Source organism: Cyprinus carpio, chromosome A20 (genome assembly GCF_018340385.1).
Source record: "Cyprinus carpio isolate SPL01 chromosome A20, ASM1834038v1, whole genome shotgun sequence".
In the NCBI taxonomy this organism is placed as follows: Eukaryota; Metazoa; Chordata; class Actinopteri; order Cypriniformes; family Cyprinidae; genus Cyprinus; species Cyprinus carpio.
Genome location: NC_056591.1, coordinates 914543 through 935520, shown reverse-complemented (window position 1 = coordinate 935520; position 20978 = coordinate 914543). Strand labels below are relative to the sequence as shown.

Below are 20978 nucleotides of genomic sequence, written 5' to 3'. Positions count from 1 at the left end.
GCAGCAGAACTGTTTCCAACTTTGATAATGAATCATCATATTAGAATGATTTCTAAAGGATCATGTGATAATGATCCTAAAAATTCAGCTTTGCATCACAGAAATAAATTATAATTTAAAGTATAATAAATTTAAAAACAATTATTTTAAATTGTAATAATATATCACAATATTAAATTTTTTTCTGTATTTTTGATTAAATAAATACAAGCATAATAAACATAATAAAAAAACATCAAAAACATTAAAAATACCAAACTTTCCAAACTTTACTTTACATACCATTTTTTTTGTGTGTTCTCATTTGCAACAATAGAAAAAGAAAAAACAATGAATTAAATAAAAAAAAAAAGAAAAAAAAAAAATTACAATAAAAAAAAAATAAAATAACATTAAATAAAAGAAACTTACTCAGTTTAGACGAGATCTCATGTTTATTTTACAGTTACTGCAGGGTAAACACTGTATAACGACGGTATCTGCTGAATAGCGTGAGCTGTGGAATATTCGTGAAATGGTTTTCTTCTCGTGTGGCTCTGATCATATCCACTAGCGAGCGCTGTTTCTCTTAAAGTCCTCAGCCTTCGCCGTGGTTCCTTTTGTCCGCAGTTTTGTAGTCAACATCCTTATTATAAACTACTCTCAGAGCCCTCCAATAGGAGACGAGAATCCCGGACAGACAGCGACTCCCACCAATGACAGCCCGAGCTCGATTTCCGCCAGCCAATCAGCGACGCGGAGGCGGGCTCGTAGAGGGGAGGGTTCGCATGTTTCACTACGTTGGCTTTTCTCCCAGAAAGATTTCGGTGTGGGAATTTAAATTGTACATTTCTGAGGCGGTCGGAGGCTCTTTAACCGGAGACCACATCCTCGAAGATTCGCCGAGCGCGTCCAGACTCAATAAGGTATGTTTTTAATCACGTCAGCGGTGTCTGCTGTAGCTGACTGAAGCCTGGAGAACTTTATCACGAGCCGTTAGTCTGATGTCACGCCTTTCAAAAGATAACGCCGATAGGTGTAATATTAATATTTAATACTCGATGCTGTGTTTGGATGGCCACTCTGAATATGACCCGTGTCTTAAACGAACCGTGTAGTGATGATTTACAGCTGTCGGTGTATTCACGGCATCGCGGTGGTGTTTGGAAATGTCGTTGACCCACCGAATCCGTTAACGTTACGGTGAACGCGTGCACCGCGGCTGTATCACACGGACACTCTCTCGGTAACCCGTGTCGGATGCCGTATGGCGTCTTTATGTAACGATATATTCTGCAGTCGTGATGTTTACGCCGATCGCTGCTGTCTCTGCTTGAACTCGCTCAGCTGGACGCGACGCTGCGCATCATCCGCCCATTTCACAAGCGACCGGGGCCGTGATAATCGCGTTAACTTGTTTCTGTGTGCCGTTGAAATTCAGCAGCACGTGCCCTAAATATAGTGAGCTGCCCGCGTGGCTGGCGCGCGCTCACAGTCCTGTGTGTGTGACGCGTTTTGGTCTGGTGGCGTTTTAATGTGGATGACGCGACGCCATCGCAAGCGTTTCTTTGACGCCAGACCTTCTATCCAGATGTGCTCATTTTACGTCGCACTCCGCGAGCGACGCGACCAAAAACTCCCGCGAGTGCCGAGGAAGCGTTCTAATTTATTCGCGTCGCACGCACGCTTCACATTAAAAAAAAAGCTTCAAGTCCAAGTCTTATTTTTCTCTCTAAACTAAAATGTAGTTGCTGCAAGTCTATTAGTTATATTTTAGCCATCATGGCATTGGATTTATTTTAAAATTCGCTAAAATCCCGGAGCGCGCCAAACACATTTCAATTGCGTTTCCGCGCGAAATGACTGAGGTGTTTATTTAATACTCAAAACTCTGTTTAAAGCTGTGTATATTAGTAAAAACAATAAAGATAGTGCCTGAAGAATTTTGCCAGACACTATGGACTACTTTTTTTTTTTTTTTTTTTTTTGAAGGCCAATCATAATTGGTTAGTTATTGAGCTTTTTCCGAAGTGTTTAAACGGATAGTACACTCAAAAACCAAATCCTGTCTTCATTTACTGACCCTCTATAATACAAATACTATATATATAATCTAATATAATTTTCAATAATTATTTTGATTTCAAAACGGTTTTGATTGAATTGATTATTAGTTTTTCATTGACTCAGGTTTGTGTTTCTGTGTGCAGCACTGGATTTTAAGGGAACATCTAGTGAGACTGTATAGCACACAGAGTATACACCACACGCTCTCATCAAAGTGTACTCGCAGTAGCGTATGAAACACAGTGCTGTCTTCTCAGAGTACATTTGATAGAGTGATGCAGAGTGAGCGTGACCTGTCTTCCTGTGTGAACCACACCTTGCTGCTGTTGTGTTGATTTCTAGTACCGTCTAATGCATGTATGAAGTATGCATATCAACATGCATGTGATGAAGGAGCAAGTGTTTGCGTTTGTGAGTGTCAGTGTGGATTGTGTGTGTGCTAATATTTGTCAAGCAACAGCCAATAAAAAGAGTCAGTGTGCGGATTCATTCCCGTTCAGCAGTCTTGGGATTTCAGGGCTTGTTTTGAGTATGTGAAAAAACACGTCATATGACACGCGTGACCCCTCCCCGCTGCGGCCGCTTGAAGCCGTCGTGTGCGCTGGAGATGCAGGGATTAGCTGGTGGTTGAGTGTCAGGTTTTAGGTGCAGTATAAATCTCTATTGGGTGAGCTGTGAAGGTTTTACTTCCAATTGGACGGTTTTCCGCTGGTTGCTGAGTCCATCAGTGTAGCTTTATCCCAGAACACCTGCAACATCCCTGAATCCACCACAAACACACAAAACACAAAAACACAGAATAATTTCACGTTGTTTGTTGATCATCTTGCACCCTCAGACCTGATGCATGCTCTATGTTTTAAGTGTTAAAGTAGTTGTCACTGTTTTCGTTTGTTAGCTTATGTTCTGAACGTCTGAACGAAGGGAATTGTCTTATTTGACTCATGTACGGATGCTATATATATCACAGTGCTGTTGATCTGCTTCAGGTTGTTGTTGCTTTGCTTTGGGCTTTGCTCAGTTACACACAGTGTCATTTTCTTTTGATTGATAATCATCTCTGACAGATATGCTGCTTTGTTTGGGTCTCCCACATCTCACCCTGAAACACGTACAAATCTTTCATCAACACATCACTAAAACTGTGTTTTCATCCAAGTTGCAGATTTATTTAACGTAAAAAAATCAAGCACTTCTGTCCCATGAGTTTGTTTCTTCATCAGGTTTGTAGAAATGTAGCACTGCATCAGTGTCTCAGCAATGGATGCTCTGCAGTGAATGGGTGCCGTCAGAATGAGAGTCCAAACAGCTGATAAAAACATCACAATAATCCACAAGTAATCCACAGCACTCCAGTCCATCAGTGAACATCTGGAGAAGACAAAAGATGAAACACATCCAGCATTAAGATGTTTTTAACTCAAATACATAGAGTCTATAATCCATAATAACACTTCCTCCAGTGAAAAAGTGTTCTGGTGTGAATCAGGAGAGAAATCTGCACAGATCAAGCAGCGTTTAAACAGCTCTAAACTAATATGTGTCTGGATTTTGATGTGAGAGACAACAGGAGATGCACTTTTTCACTGGAGGAAGTGTTATTATGGATTATGGACTCGTGTATTTGAGTTAAAAACATCTTAATGCTGGATGTGTTTCATCTTTTGTCTTCTGCAGATGTTAACTGATGGACTGGAGTGCTGTGGATTACTTGTGGATTATTGTGATGTTTTTATCAGCTGTTTGGACTCTCATTCTGACGGCACCCATTCACTGCAGAGCATCCATTGCTGAGACACTGATGCAGTGCTACATTTTTCCAAACCTGATGAAGAAACAAACTCTCCATCTTGGATGGCTGAGAGTGAGCACATTCTGATTTTATTCTCATTTTAAGTGAATAATTCCTTTAAGATACAGATGAATAATTTTGGGAGTTGTCTTTGTCAGGTGCCTGCAGCGAGGCATGGTTACTGTTGTAGGTGTTGTTCGTGTGGTGCTCAGGGTCTCTGGGGTGAGCTTCAGCCCCTGTGGCCTTCAGGAGGACTGAGTTGTTTTTCTGACTGTCTCTGTGAGTTACAGCTGACATCATCCTCTGACTAATCATTAACTTGATAGTGTTCACCGCATCAAAGACAGTTGCAGCGCTGCCGTGACACACACCTGTTCATACAGACACAAACATCATAATCTACAGCCCTATGATTTCTGCAGTGAACTCAATCACAGAACCCAGTCGTAAAAATGAAATTTGCTGTGTAGAATGGACTGTCATAGAATTTGGCATAAATCTACGCTTCATGAAATGGCAGTATGGTCTAGTGTGTGAATGTTAAAGCACTGCTGTGTAAATGTGAAGTGTGTGTTGTGTGTTGTGCGTGTGTCTCAGTTTGCTCTCCTGAAGATACTGAAACACACGTCTCAATATATGAATAAATGAACTTCACAGTCACTTCACCAGCATTTCATGTGAGGAAAAACTCTCATCAGAAACTCAAGGGACTGGAAACCTCTGTTTGCCAAAAATGAAAGTAATCTCATTTGATTTAATTTTAAAAGATTAGTTAAATCTTTTAAAAGTTATATGCATTCATTTGATTTTCTCTGCTGTTTTTGATAGGAAATTTGCATATTTCATAAAACACAATCCAGAGATATTAAAACGGATGGCAGAGAATTTCTGTAATCGAATGTAATCGAATGTGATTGTTGTGTATCTCGTACGTAAAGCCGGTTCTGTGATCAGTAGTGAATCTCCAGCACGCGCTCTCAGATGGAGCAGCGTTTACTACACAGAGCCATAGAACAATACCACATTTAATAACGTTTTTACCACAAACTCACTTCATAACGTCTGCGAGATGATGTAGCTTCTTACACAGAATAAGGCAGGCAACAATTCTATTCTAAGTATTCTAAGCACTGATAAAGGCTACAACAATTAGCATTGCAATATTATATACTTTATTATAATAAGACAAACTCAGATAAACAATATGTTGTCATAGTCGTGTGTTTATTAGTCAGGTCGAATCAGTGAAAGCAGTTAAATCTGTTTATTCAGTGATATGGGGATTTCTTCTTCAGGGCATATTTGTCTGTCCGATTTACTACTGATCACAGAACCGTGCTTCTCTGAAAGATGCACATCACAATCACAGCTTCTGCCTCATCGTCATTTATCACCTTTGCGATTTAACTTTGAGTAATCGTGCAGTCCTAGGTTCAACGGGCACCATTATTGTTTAAACTGTAATAAATGTGTTACTTTTAAGTTTTATGAATTCAACTGCTTAGACATCCTTTTTAAAGATTACAATTTATTTAAACACCTAAAATCTGAGTAAAAAAACAAACAAGGAATTTAGGGTGAAAGAAGAAATTTGGGGAAAAAATAAAACTTCTTATAATCTTAAAATCTTTATAGCCTCACTTTTAATAGCGGGTCTTGTTGGCCACTTTAGATGATGAGAGCAGTGCTTCATCTGCCACGTCTCTTCACTGAAGCGCTCTGCTGTCGTGGGGGAAATGGGGACAGGTCTGAGGGTGCGCTTCCTGTTGGAGCGCTTCTGGCTGTGCCCTGCTAATTCTGGGACGTGCCGGGACAGCGATTGCTTAACCATTCGGAAGGATTGTGGGAATAACTGAGAGATCATGTAGCATGACTTCAGTCCACTTCAGCTACTCACTATAGCAGCGTCTGAACGCGGCGGCGCACGTTGTGGAGCTCACATGAAGTAAATGGTTCTGGTTCTGAATTGGGTTATGGTAAATTTGATTACTGCAGCGTCCTGTTAACTCTGTTTGCTTGAGAGCTGAAGAGCCGTCTGAATGATATGTACAGCTCACTCAGAGACAGTAAGACCATACGAGAGCGGATCAGCTGTTCTTTCAGACTGATTAGAAGGAGAGCGGAGGAACGGCCCGGGGTTTGGCCTGTTCCCAAGCATAGTTAAAAACGGCTTATCTGCAGGATGCCAATTTAGAGAGCCAACCTTTCACCTGAAGCCCAGGAGAAGAAGTCATTTGGATAAAATGCGCTGCTGTTCAAATCCCAGTGCTTTATAGCGGCTGAAAGAAGGGCTCGCTCATGTCCTGCAGAGCACTGCTGAATCCTGTAGTGTGCAGCAGTCATTCTCCTCCCGAGGACAGACCGTACCTTCAGGCTTAGCCAAAACCATCATTAGTCAAGTATAGTTGCAATTCCTTCGTTACCAGCATAGTTCAACAGTTTGGTGATTCCCAAAACTATAGCTCCAACAAACATTTTCAAACAGCATCACAACATAACTTGTGTGGTTGAAACTACAGCTCTACCTTTAGTTTTGCTTTACTTCTCTGTTTCTGTAGCGTGTGTACTGTGTGTAGTAGGTGACTCTTCAGTATGCGGAATGCTAACTCATTCTGTATTAATGTTGTGTGTTTGGTACGGAGCTTGTTTCTTTCTCCCTGGCCCCGCCCACAGTGAGATCTCATTGGTCCTCATCAGTGTGTCAGTCATCAGATATGATCTGATTTTCATTTGTAGTGAGGACAGAATAACTGAAAGTGTGTTTTTATGTCACACCTGGTTCAGCTGAAGGACTGACACTGTGTGGGGATCTGTTTATTACAGTGTTTGGATAACTGATTGTCATAGAGTGCTGCAGCAAGGATGTGTTTTTGAAGGGCAACCTGTACATTTGCATCACTCTGGTGTCATTGATCAAATCCCAATAGGGTTTTTCCACTGGCTTTTGGATTGTTGCAGAAAATAAGCTCTGTGTCCTACACAAGTTTATGATTCTTACAGGTTTAGATCATCCTGATAATCTTCACAAATCAACACAACTTGATGAATTTTGAGACCTAACTAAAAAGGTATAAACGTTTTACTTCTGTTAAGACTTGTATGGTTTAAAGGGTCATGAAACCCCATGTTTCAGCACTGGTTAGTTCTCACTACAGTTTTAAAACACTAAAGAAGTGGTTGTGGTGCGCAGCGGAGCGGAGGAGGAAGAGGGCAGACGGACAATACACACAGCTCCGGTTTCATTTCACTCCCATCGAGTTAAAAACACAATTAAATGCACAGCCATTTGCACTCTGCTGTTGCACCTCTGATTACTCTTAATGCTTATTCTGCGGCATTTATATAAGCCTTTCGTCGGGTGATTGACAACACAATGTGCAACACACACCTCTGCTAAAATCTCAGTTTCATGACCCTTTAATATAACAATAATGTCTCTTACTGAAATATGTAGTAGAAACCCATGAGAGATGTACGTTATTTAAAAAATCCACATGGTTTTATACATATTTTGATATATTGGGGGCGCCATTATTTCAGTGACGTCAGATGGTTGCACTCGGTGAGCTGCTGGTGCTCTCTGTTGTTAACTTTACCACAACACTACTCAGAATACTGATATGATGCAACATTGTGTGGCTTTTGGTTTTAATTTTCAGTCGAAAATAAGTCTTCACTGCTTCCCTAGTGATAAGAGGAGGAGAAAAGATGGCAAGATGCCTGTGGATGAATAAAACTAACTAAAGACCCACGTCTTGCAGGGCTCCAAACTGCGACTAAAACAGTCGCATTTGCGACCATAAATATTAATTTGCGAGTGACGTTTTTGCTGAGGTCTTCAATGGCGACTACCCGCCGAAAGCTCAACAGGATTTAACCGCTAAAAAAGTTTTCTCAGGCGGATGATTTGCTTCATTCTAGCAGCGCCCCGTCTGTGATAAAACGAACTCGGGCCGAAGGTTAATACAAACAACTACACCGAGTGTGGACCTGCCGCGTGTACAACAGCTTTCAGCCGAGATCGGCCCATAGGGAAAAAGCCGTCTGTCAGCCAGAAGTGTTTTGTAGAGTCGGAAGTTTCAGTCATTCACATCTTCCCATTCGTGTTGTCCAGCGGTGTGACGGCTCCTCTCCCCGTCCAGCACCTGTGCTCCTGTTGAGGCTCTCATTAGAGTGGACCACGCTCACCTGTTTCCACATTCAACATTCGGCATAACAGGACACTATATTTCCTTTTATTTACTTATTTACTGTTTATTTTAACAGTTCCAGCTAATAATTGTGAATAACTAATAAAGTCGAAGTCTGGAGCTTCTGTTCAGCTCTGTCGAAATGAAAGTATTGTGCAGTGCCAAATATGGGCTATTTTTTTTTTTTTTTTTTTGGTCAACCATTAGTTGAGTCAGTGTTGTGTCGTGATGGCCCAACAAACAGATGAATGTTGTGAAAACATCATAGAGTCCAGGCCTGTTCACACCCAGACAAATATTCAGTGCTAAACATTTTAATTTGAAGTGAACCGCTGTTAATTTGTCTTTTCAGACACACAAATACTCAACTGCAAATTTGTGGCCTATCATACAAATAATATTAGTGGTTGACTGGTGTGTGTGTGTGTGTGTGTGTGTGTATGTAAATGTTACTGCAAAGCTGTTATATATTGCTTGACATTTATATTTTAATTATTGGCATTTATTTTGAAAGCACAGAGAGCCAAATGAATGATTTCACTGAGAGCTAAATGTGCGTTTGAGAGCAAATATACATCAAGCAAATCTTTGAATATCTAATAAACTTTTAATTTCACTAACCCTGCAAGCTTTGGCAAATCCAGCTTTGAGCTCCTCTGAAGTGTGCATTTGTAGACTATATGTAAAACAAATATGTGTGTGACGGTGTGATTGTCTGCGCAAACTGCACGAGAGATGAATGAGCACAATAGTCACTCCGAGCAGAGCAAACAGCACATCTGTATGTGTGTGTGTGTGTGTGTGTCTGTGTGTGTGTGTGTGTGTGTGTGATCTCTCTGTCTGGCCTCTACATGAACAGCTTTATATTCCTCTTCCTCTCTCTAATCTTAAATAGCACACAAATGAGTTTGAACGTGACATACAATCTGTTTTTGTAACTCTCGTTTCATTTCATCTAGTGTCATATTTTCCTGCACCGTTTGTCTCTACCAAACACGAGGGATGGGTACCGAAACCTGGTATAAAATGGGCCCCGGGGCTAAATCATAAAAGACCAGAGTATCGATAAGCTCTGATGTTAAAGGGGTCATATGATGTGATTTTCCTTTCTCTTTGGAGTGTTACAAGCAGTTCGTGAATAGATAAGATCCCTAAAGTTGCAAAGACTAAAGTCTCAAACCCAAAGAGATATTCTTTATAAAAGTTAAGACTCGTCCACGCCCCCCTGAAACACCTCATTTAAACACACCCCACATCTCTACGTCACTGTGTGGGAAGATTTGCATAACGCCGCCCAAATGTTCACGCAAAGAAAGAAGGCGTAACTTTGCTTCTCTCTGCTGCCGCCAGCACCATGTTGTGAAGACGCTGTGTGTTTCGTTGTGAAAGTGAAAACACTTTGTTTGGTCTTCCAAAAGAGGACACGACTTTTGTCGTTTCTCTGATCACAAAACCACGCAGACATGGTATTATTTATGCAGCGCGATGCAATGCATAAAAACACAGTATAAGTCATTATAATCAGTAATTATGTCCCCACTGGATGCAACAAATGCCTCGTCTGTAATGGGTTTTATTGTTTTTGTCTTGTAGCGCCGGTGCTCTGACCGGGACACGCATCACAGTATGTTAAGGGGCGTAACATTTCCATCACACACTTGAGGTATTCGGCCAATCACAACACACTGGATAGCTGGCCAATCAGAGCACACCTCGCTTTTCAGACCGATGAGCTTTGTAAAAATTGCAGTGTACAGAAGGCAGGGCATAGAGGAGAAACAATAATGTACAGTATGTGGAAAATAATGTGTTTATTGAACCTTAAACCACATAAACACATTTCATTACACCAAATACATAAAATAATGTTCTTTTTAGCATCATATGACCCCTTTAACGGTTCACAGCAAAGTGTTGTGAATCAACTCTAATGGTGTATTCACACCAAACACAAATGTAATTATTTGCGTGAGTAGATTACATACAAAGTCAATGCAAAGATGCGAATAGAGGTGAATTCATGCCAGGAGACACGAATGACTTGAAATGCGTGACACGTTTGCCGCAAACACGAGATATTCACCTCAATCGTGTTTACATTCAACACACATTTGACAATAAAGAATTTAAGAGAATACATTATGGTAAGGAAACAAATCTTCATAGCAACCTTCAGTTTAGGGTTGTGCCGGTAGACGATAGTATTGTGTATCGATGGTAGTTAGAGATATCGCCTGTTGCAGATTTCTTTTACGACAGCAAGATGATTATTATTATCCGTTAAAAATATAGGCACCGATCTTTAGTGATGCAGCGCAGAGAGCCACTTCAGAAACTGGTGATCAGCCGCGTGATCAGCTCCGGTGGCTGTGTCAGAGTAACACGCCACAGATATATTCATGATACAGTGTAGCTTCACTGATTATAACGCAGTGTTTTTAAAGAGCATATAATACTCGCGCTGGACTGAAGTCAGGTATGATCATCTTTGGTAATGTAAATATTCTTTGCTTGATTCTGTTTGAATAACTGAGGAAATGTGACCGTTTGATGAACTGCTTGTCGTCAAACATCTCAAGAACATCTTCTGAAGGATTTGTGTACCCTACCAGCAACTCCTAACCACTCGAGAGACCTCTCCAGCTGTCTTAAATAACTGGGAGAGTAAGAGGGATTCTTAGCTTTAAGAAATTTGATAACTTGCTTTTATACTTAAGTTTGAAAGGAGGAGTAAATGTCTCTCCAGCACTAAAATGGCACTTTGAGAAGCTTGATAAATACAGGCCCTGATGTGTGTCAATATACAACACCGTGCAAAGAGAAGATCACACACAGCTCTCAGTCTCAATAACGTTAGCTTTAATAAGCATTGATCAATGCAGTGTTCATTTATATTTGATTACTCTATTAGATTTCTTTTGTAGGCTATATCACTTACCTGAACAGTAATATTTGTAGACCTTCATGGAAAAATTAAAGCACTGCTTATTTCAGTTGTATTTTTGTTTTATTTGTTTGCTATAATTTGTTTCTTTGTTCATGTTTTTACTGTATCTTATCTTATGTATATAAAAAACTAAAAATGCACACTGGTGCATTTACAAATTGATGTTTTATATTAATTTCATTAAATATTTATTTTACATTTCAGAATAGAAAGTAACGTTAATTCAGCTCTTGTTTCATATATAATATATGAATCAGATGGGATGCCAAACGGATGATATGAACATTTTGAGCAGTTTTTTCAGCACCCAAACACACAAGGCCGTTAGGGACAGATGGCAGCACAGAACACATAAAGCTTCATGTTTTCAGGCGTTTGCTCATGGGATGTTTTCCCGCTTAAACCTCGTTAAGAAATGTCTGTATGTCTTAACGAGTGGGTGATGAACAAATCTGAGGTGTAGTAGAAGTAGATTTCTTGAAAATAAAATGAATAAAAAGCTGTTTTAATGTTTGTAATGGGTGCTTTAAATGCAGGTGAATGTAAAGCTGCACTGAATCTCCGCGTCATGCATCAAATGGTTTCTCTGAGCTGAGCTCTGTCGTATCTGATCTCTGTGCTCTTCCTGATTCACTTCTTTAGCTGGTCACGCTTTGAGTGCAACACTTTCACACTGCATGAAGATTAAAAACACTTTAAAGCCTGATTGAGATCAGTGCATCCGGTTCCTGCTCTCACACTCCGTCCGAAACTGTGTGCATCTGGACTGATGTCGTTCCTCACGCCTTTGGCTCGTGTTCTTGTGTTTGAATTATGGGTCGGACGCGGTCCAGTCCATCTAGAATCCAGTCCTCTGCAGACCCTCGTGTGTCCCGGCTCGGATGGGTGGGAATGCCATGATGTCATATCAGATACCAGTTACATCCAAACAGCTGGAAGTGTTTGTCCGGTGATCTCCCACTGGAGCAGCTCGAGCGTTGACGTCATGATGTACGGAGATCGTGTGTGTGTGTGTGTGTGTGTGTGTGTGTGTGTGTGTGTGTTTACATTAGTCTTCCTCTCATTGATCAGCTCAAGATGTCCAGCTGTCGGCTGCAGTCCTGACTGAAACGCCTCTAACTAAACCTCACTGTGTGAAAGAGAAAGTGCTGATGGCTGTTCAGGAGGTTCAAATCTCAATAATACCAGTTCTTGAACATTTTCACTTTGGATCTAAGCCCAGTTTAATTATATTTCTCCATAAAGATAAGTGTGTGCTCATATATTCTGCTCTGTGCTTTGAGACGGATGGGGAATCCAGCAGGACCTCTGGCATACTGGACAGATTTTTTCCCACTGAGCTCATTGCGGTGTCACTTTCGGGTCACTGTCCTGGGAAAAATGTCATCACTTCCTGGTTGTTGTTTTTTTTCTTTTTCAGGCCATGATTCCTATAAAAGCTGTCTACATGGGCAGCTCACGAGGATTCAGAACATAAACCTCATGAAACTACATTCACTGCACGTTCAGCTAATAACTTTATAGTTTAAGTTCTGGCTACTGAATTTATTTTCAGCATAAAAAGTGACTGTAGCTCCGCCCACGACACGCCTCCAGGAGCTCGACTGATTTCAGAGCTGAAAGCTGAATCTGTCTTTTATAAATCTGATCAAGCTAAAGACTCTTCAGAGATATGAAGGGTGCTCTAATACTCTACAGATACTCAAGATTAACACAAGATTGGCAGAAACTGTGTGTATGTCCTCTTTAAGTATTATATTAAATGTTAAAGGGAAGGTTAATTTCTGATCACGGTATATCCTGAACTTTCTCAGATATTCGTCAGAATCTCAAGCATCCTCTTTGCAAATGTGTGATGTGATGCAGTGATTGTCCTGATGTTGGAGCTGCAGGAGGTGTTTGATGAAAGCTCGTGAAACACTCTGTTTCTCTTTGTAATGATGTGCTGATGAGCCGCTCGCAGGGAGACCAGGGCCGCGTGTGACGGGAACACACACACACACACACACACACACACACACACACACACACACACACAGACGTACGCGTGGCTCCTGCATGCACGCTCGCTCCTTACACAGCTGCGACTGTAGGATCGCTTGTGAATCTACAAATGCGCATGTTTAAATGCATCATGAATAATTCATTACTCGCTAGAGTGGAGTGTATTCAGGGATGTTTCCAGTTTATTTAAAACTCTTAAACGAGGGCAATTTGTTCCAGCCCAGCGGGTACGATCGTGCAGATCCAGTGTGTGTGTGTGTGTTCGTGCTGTCCTCTCGCTTTGACCTTCTTTTATTGCTGCTGAGTTGACATGACACAAACTGCATGCGTAACCAGGAACTGCACGTCTCCATAGCAACCTGAGCCCCGGCAACTGGAAGGGGCAGCAGGCGAGGGGAAAAAAAAAAGCGAAAGACATGAGAAACAGTTTGTCTTTGAACTGTCAAACAGTGACCTTAGAGTCCAAACATGCTGGTCAGAAATGGCTGATGTTTAAAGATCCTGCAGCTGTTGACCAATGAGAGAGTCTGTGTGTGGATTTTGGTATGAGAGGGAAACAGGAGATGGACTTTTTTTTAGTGAAGGAAGTCTTATTATGGACTCTTATTTTAGCCAGAAGCAACAGTTTGAGGTTAAAATATCTTAATGATGGATTTGTTTCTTGCAAACACTCTCATTTTTGATTCATATAATGTTAATTCATGCATTCAATAAATGCAGTCATAATTTTTTTTTTGCAATTCCTTTTTTGCAAAGAAATTAGGTACTGCACCTTTAAGACTTTTATATTTAAATGAGCTGTGTCATAATTAGCAAATGCAACAGCAACCCAACTAATCTTAAAGTCAACACAAAGCCAACTAACTGTGTGGTTTATTGTAAAAAGTCTTCAATCGTTCACCTGCCTGTCTGCTGACATCATGAGGGCCGAGTGGGCGGGTCTGAGAATATTAACCAATAATAGCACAGTCTGCTTTAATAATCCAGTCTAATCCTGACGGATGAGCGCATGGATACGGTCAGAGTTTGTGCTGGGGTTTGTGAATGTCACTAGCAGTCTACACACTCCCCTGATCACACACACTAGTGACCGTGGTTATGAATGACCAGAAACACACACACACACACACACACACACACACACACACACACACACAGAGCACAGAGCACAGAATACAGTTAATATGCTCACATTGCTCTCTCTCCAGTGTCCTGCAGCCTGAGTTTATTTCCTCATGAGTGTGTGTGACTGCTGACCCTAACCATCTGTCCCCGGTGTGTGTGTGTGTGTGTGTGTGTGTGTGTTTATGCTCTGGAATCACATTTTGCAGTTGAAAGCAGCTGTAAACCCGTTACAGTAACTTGATTTAGAGCAGCCTGAATCTGTTACTGTCTCTGTGTGCTCTGATAGTGTGTGTGTGTGTGTTCAGAGTCTCTTACCTGCGTACTGCACAGACTGATGAATGCAGTATACAAGAAATATGTCTTACATGCAGATTTATTAATACTGCAGGTTAAACTGCAAGCATTGTGAATAAAATGTGTATGAAATGCTCATCACTGTTTCACTTGATAATTTAATAAAATATGCTGCAATACACTCTCTGAGGAATTCAGGGGATCTGTTAACACAACTTTAACTTGAATTCAGTTTAATTAACTCAGAATAAATTAATGGTTGCAAGTTTAAAAAAGAAAAATCTATTAATTTAACTAAACCTTTTAAGTTGCAAATATTACGTTGAGTTCTGTTGACATGATGTTGATCTTTATATCTTACAGCTTAATGTCGTGTGTAATTTATACAGATTTTTAAAAATGTATTCATAGTAACTTGAAATTGGCTTGATAACTGACAAATGGGCAGTATTTATTACATTTACATGCTTAGTAAGCTATATTTAGCTGTTTTTTTTGGTTCATTTAGTTGGAACAACCTCTTTGTTTTTAATGTAACTCAATGTAGTTTATTGGTTCAACAAATTCATCAGAAGTTGTCCTAACTCAGAAAGATTGATAGAAACTGTTGCATTAATGTTTTTGGTTGAGCCAAATGTTTTTTAGCGTGTAGTGTAGCTGAGTGTTAGTTTATAGGTGTGTGTGTGTGTGTGTGTGTGTGTGCTTTAGTGTCTTCACAAGTGTGTGTGTGTGTGTGTGTGTGTGTGACAGACAGAGGAGTGTCTCTTCACCCGTCTGTCAGGTGACTTTAATCACGTCTGTCTTTATTGCCGTCACAAGACTCAGATTTTGTGAGCGGAGCAGCAGATGAGCCGGGAACACCGTTACTGATGGTCAGTGGTCTGACTGTGTGAGCGCTGACCGCTGGACCAGAGTTTAACAGGTTTTGGACCAATGAGGCTTCACTGTGGGCGGAGCTCGCCACGATACTGGAAACCAGCTGACCAGTGAAATGGCACTCGTGCAACTCTAATGTACTAATAACCACGTAACACATGTAACTCAGATGCGATAATACTGCATACCGCGCTATTGAGGTACTCAAAGTTACCACAAGGGAAATTCCTTCACCGTGACAGCCCTAGAATTAAGACAAAAGAAGAAAATGTGAATTTGTAACGTTGTATCTTGTGACCATTCAAACAGATAATGTTATAAACCTTTAAAAATGAAGTCCTTTAATGCAAGAATTAGTCAACAAGAAATGATATCAACAAATTAATTATCATTGAATTGTTTTAAATTGTTTCCTATTATTTAGTACAAACATGTCTCTGGAGTGTGGAACATGTTAACAAATGACCAAAGAAAAAAAAAAAAAGCAGGCCTGAGTTATATTTGAAATATTGCAGTACTCATGAAGTCATCGTGACGTGAGTCTCACACAGCAGCGCTCTCTAATGTGTGTTTGTTCACGTGTGGAGACGGGGACTGTTGTGTGCTTATCATGGGAAATGTTTGCTCTCGGAGCTTTGGTCTCTCACACACACACACACACACACACACACACACACACACACACACACAAGATCCAGTGCTTTAGATGTCATTCAGAGAGTGTCACACAATAGATGCTAAAGCAGGACACCTGCACAGACAAAAAAAAAAAAAAAAAAACATAACATACATACACACACACACACACATACACACACATACACATACACATACATACACACACACACACACACACACACACACACACAAGATCCAGTGCTTTAGATGTCATTCAGAGAGCGTCACACAATAGATGCTAAAGCAGGACACCTGCACAGATCTCTCTCTCACACACACACACACACATACACACACACTGATAACCATTAGAAGAGGGCTGGGCAATATGGCTTAAAATATTAAAACAACAGTTTATTTTTCCATATCTGTATTTATCACTAGGGATGTAACGATTAACCGTGAGCCTGTTGAAAATCAATTCAAATATGTGATGATTAAAATTGGTTGAAATGCTCAAGAAATTGTGATACAGTTGGTGTAGAAGTTTATATGAATGTATCTCTGAGAGGAACTGACTGTCTTTAGAAAGGTTATGTGGTATAGTAGTGTTCATAATAGCAGCTCTTTGTTTACAGCGTAACCCAGGAAACACTGTATCACTGATGTTCATGAGCGCCACCTGCTGTCAGAGAGTGAATCTGTGTCTTGCTCCGCTCGTCTGCTGCATCCTTCAGATATGTTCATGTAGTATCGTTTCACAAAACTGAAGTCAGACCATTCTGTTTTTGCTTCAAATTTAGAAATTATACTATAATCAAAGCTACTCATGCTGCATCTTTGTTTGGATCAGGATTAAACCCAAAAATACAACATAAAAATAAATGTACAGACAGTGTTTGTTCATATTAAGAGATTTCTTTTATTTGTGTAACTTGCTTGTTTGGTTTGGGGTTTGGTTTAAAATTTCAATAGAGTTTTGTTATCTTTCTCAAAGAAACGTGCAGCAATAGCCTGACAAAACAGCTTTTCATTTACTGTATAATGTCTTCAGTCTCATTTTGTAAAAAAAAAAACGTGAGAAAATCGTGAGAATGATCGTAAACAGAACTTGTTTGTTCACAATTAAACTCCACAGAGTAAGATACCTTTTATGAAAGCCTTTTATTTCCCACATTCTGTCCCACATTTTATTTATTTAATTATTTAATTATTGGATTATTTAATACAACTTTATTTAATGAAATATTAATTAATGACAAGCAATTTAATCAATGTTTTAAGATGTAATCAAATGAAACCATAATTCACAACAAAACAGTGATTTATTTCTTCCTTCAATAAGATGCTGCAGAACTGTATAAATTAAAACATGGGTGGATCTTCTATCTTGGTTTTGATATTCTTTAAAAATAATACTATTGTTTCTTTGAGAAGTACATTTTATTATGCAGTATTAACATATTTGTCATAATTTCTTCAGTTTAATCCGGGCTTTCGCCGGGTTGTTGTGAAGGTCTTATAGTTTCCGTGTGTATTTGCTGGTAGTTTTCCTCCTGAAGTGACTCTCAGAGCAGCTCCGGAGGTGATGTTCATACAGTGAGCCGAGCGTCACGTGTGTGTGTGTGTGTGGTGTGTGTGTGTGTGTGGTAGATGACACTGTCCTTCACACAGAGACATGCAGACTTGTGTCACTCTGCCGTTGCATTTATTTCTGCTGTTAGATTAATGCATATAGAGTCAAAACGTCCAGAGCTTATCAGCATAAATTATATTGTGTTCTGAAATGATCTGGTTTGTCACTCATCTTCTGCTGTTATTGCTATATGAACATCAGTACTGAGACGGACAGACAGATGGACGCGTGGTTTGTGTGGCTCTGTCTGGATCCTGATTAGTTTTGACAGCTTGTGTTGAATCTCAAATCCAATCAAATCAATTTATTAATTAGTGAGTAACAAAAAAAAAAAAAAAAAAAAACAAAAAACACACACACACACACACACACACACACAACCTGATCTGGAAAACATTTCTGATTATTATCAATGTTGAACACAGTTATGCTGCACAATATTTTTTGGAAATGGTGATAAATTAGATTTTTCAGGATTCACAGATGAATAGAAAGTTTAAAAGGACAGCATTTATTTGAAATAGAAATCTACTGTAACATTGTACATGTCTTTACTGTCTCCTTTGATCAGTTCAGTGCAGCCTTGATTCATAAAAGTATCAGTTTCTTTAAAATAAAATAATCATAGTGAGCTCAAACTCTCAGTAGTGTGTGTGTGTGTGTGTGTGTATGCTTTGACCCAGTGGCTGCTGCTGCACACACACACTCATGTCACACGTGTGTGTCTGAGGATGATGATGAGGATGATGATGTCACACATGCTGACTCCATGCTGTGCTTTGGTCAGTGGTTTTCCCCTGGCTGAGGGTCAGCTGGACGTCTCTGCTGTGTGTTGTAACAGCTGTGTGATCTCAATCTCCCAGAATTCCTCCAGCTCTTCTCTTTCAGCCCATGTTGAGGAACACTGTGCTCATGCGTGTCCTGGTGACCCTGAGGTGTGTGTGACTGATCCAGACACACGTGTGCAGCAGATCTTACTCAGGAGAGTGCTGGGGAAGAAAACGAGGCTGTGAGGGACTGAAGTGCAGTGTGTTCACTGGACAGGACTGTTGTTTAAAGGGGTCATATGATGTGATTAGAAGTTTTCCTTTCTCTCTGGAGTGTTACAAGCTCTTGGTGTATAAAGAAGATCTGTGAAGCTGCAAAGACTAAAGTCTCAAACCCAAAGAGATATTCTCTATAAAAGTTAAGACTCTGCCACGCCCCCCTGAAACGTCTCGTTCTAACCAAGCAGCAACCTCCCTCTCTCTCTCTCTCTCTCTCATGAAGCCAACACGGAAGTGACTAAAACTGTAATTCATCGACTGTCCGCTTGAGGCTGGCTGCAGAAGGGAGTCAGTCCCATAGACTCCTCATGTTAAAATGCCCAACTTTACAGCAGAGAAAAACATGTTTACAGCCTGGTGCAAAAAAATTATTTTGGTCTATATAGCTAATTTTGCCCTTCATGACAGCTGTGAGGAGGTGAATTTTTTTTATTCATCTGTATAAATGATATTAAGCCTTAAAGTTCTGCATAATTAAGGGGGCGTGGTCACTTGAGTGACAGGTGGATTGCCACTGCTGACAATGCTGTCGCACTAGGTGGGCGTGGCTTCAGCAACCAGCTCCCGCCTTTTTGCCCATTTTCGATTATCCAGGAGAGTCGCACGGTGAAGCGCTGCCAAGATGATGACGGCCCGCTCTGCACACTTTGAGCTTCAAAACCGCTCTTCAGGAGTCTACGAGTGACGTCACGGACACTACGTCCATGTTTTTATACAGCCTATGGTTCTAACACGTCCCACATCTCTACGTCACTGTGTGGAAATATTTACGTAATGCTGCCCAAATGTTCAGCAGAGAAAGAAGGCGTGGTTTCAGTAACAGTTAGCGTTGAAGCAGTCATGTCAGGGAGATGTGTGTGTATCTAGGAGAAAGCAAAAGCACACTATTTGTCCTTCTGAAAGTAGATGCATTTAGGAATCTTTAAGATTACTTACAACAAAACAGCAACACATTTTATGGACGACCGTTTTGTGGTAATTCTGACTTTGCTACGATAATCTGGTGCTTCTGAATCAGTTACTGTAAGTGTGTTTTGTTATTAGTTTAAGTATTTGCAGAGTTTTGCGCATCGTGTATGTGTGTGCGTGTGTGTGTGTGTCTGAGAGAGAGAGGCTCACACAGTGGAGTCTTAACCGTCCATGGCTTGTGTACTGCAGACACACAGGAGCTTCATCTCTGTGTCTGTCACTCACTCTGTTCCTCTTTCAGGCTTGAACTGATGATGAAAACTAAGAACATTATTTACTTTCTTTACATTTATGTTGAAAGATGAAGCTCGCGATTATGGAAAGAGGCGTTACATTTCTAACGAGTGCTTGCAGTGCTCAGCCAATCACAATACACTGGGTCAGCTGGCCAATCAGAGCAGACTGCTCTTGTCAGAAGGAGGGGCTTTGTAGAAAACTGTGTTTGAAAGAGGCGGGGCATAGAGGACCTACAATAATGTACAGTATTTGAAAAATAATGTGTTTTTTGAACATTGTCATGTTGAACATGTCAGCATATTCTGTTACACCAAATACACAAAATAATGATCTTTAAAAAGCATCATATGACCCCTTAACAACATACCAAACAAAACCTTCATTTAAACAGTGTTGAAAGCTGAAGTTGTCTCGGGTCTGTACTGAGATCATAGTGCTGAGTAAGAGTCCCAGGACGGGGTCTGCTGAATTGTGTTGAGTCTGGAGGATGTGAGTTATTGGCCGGTTAGTGTTGCTGATGTCATTGAGCTGGCAGCTGATTGGTCCGTCAGGCAGCGGCTGATGTTCCTGCAGTGGATTGTGGGGCGTCTCGTGAGCGCTGTCGAGAGTGTTTGTTCAGCTTGTGTGGTGTATCAGTGGAGCTCTCACACACACACACACACACACACACACACACACACACACACACACACACACAAATACTCAAACACAAACAAGAGTTACGATGCGTTTAATAAATAATTGAGCTTGATACCTAAATTTATTTATCTCTCTATAATATTTTAGTTCTCATACATCATGATCTCAGAAATAATAAAAGACCGGCTGGTTCGGATGTTTCAGAGGTCTGATCTCTTAAAGACCGGCGTGTTGTTTGTGTGTGTGTTAGTGTGCCGGCCGTGATGACGACAGAGGTGGGATCAGAGAGCGACGTGAAGAAGGTTCCTGAAGTCCAGCAGCAGACAGCCCCGGCCAGTGCTGAGCCGTCACAGGTAGAGCTGACCTCGCTCCTCACGAGACACACGACTCGTTTCTGTTCTCTTCCCATGTTCGATCACGTCACTAGTAACAAAGAGGAAGTGTCACTTGATCTGTCACAACACATTAAAGAATGACAAAACCTATTTTATTATTTGTTTTTATTTAGCTGTAAAACTGAGAGCGGATACTTCTTCATATCAAAAGTAACAAATCACGA

At 40.6% G+C, this 20978-nt stretch overlaps 1 protein-coding gene across 21 annotated transcripts in view; it reads left to right on the top strand.

The window, feature by feature from the left end:
* Positions 1 to 737: 737 nt before the first annotated feature.
* The window catches only part of epb41l2 (erythrocyte membrane protein band 4.1 like 2), a 71760-nt gene continuing 51519 nt past the window's right edge, over positions 738 to 20978 (top strand). For 7 of the 21 annotated variants that reach the window (XM_042777282.1, XM_042777280.1, XM_042777278.1 and 4 more), the window contains exons 1-2: positions 739 to 905; positions 20670 to 20772. In XM_042777282.1, coding sequence (XP_042633216.1) covers positions 20683 to 20772 — 90 coding nt within the window. In that variant the 5' untranslated portion in view covers positions 739 to 905; positions 20670 to 20682. Of the gene's footprint in view, positions 906 to 20669; positions 20773 to 20978 lie in introns of all 21 variants that reach the window. The other 14 variants (XM_042777289.1, XM_042777288.1, XM_042777286.1 and 11 more) reach the window with 4 other exon arrangements.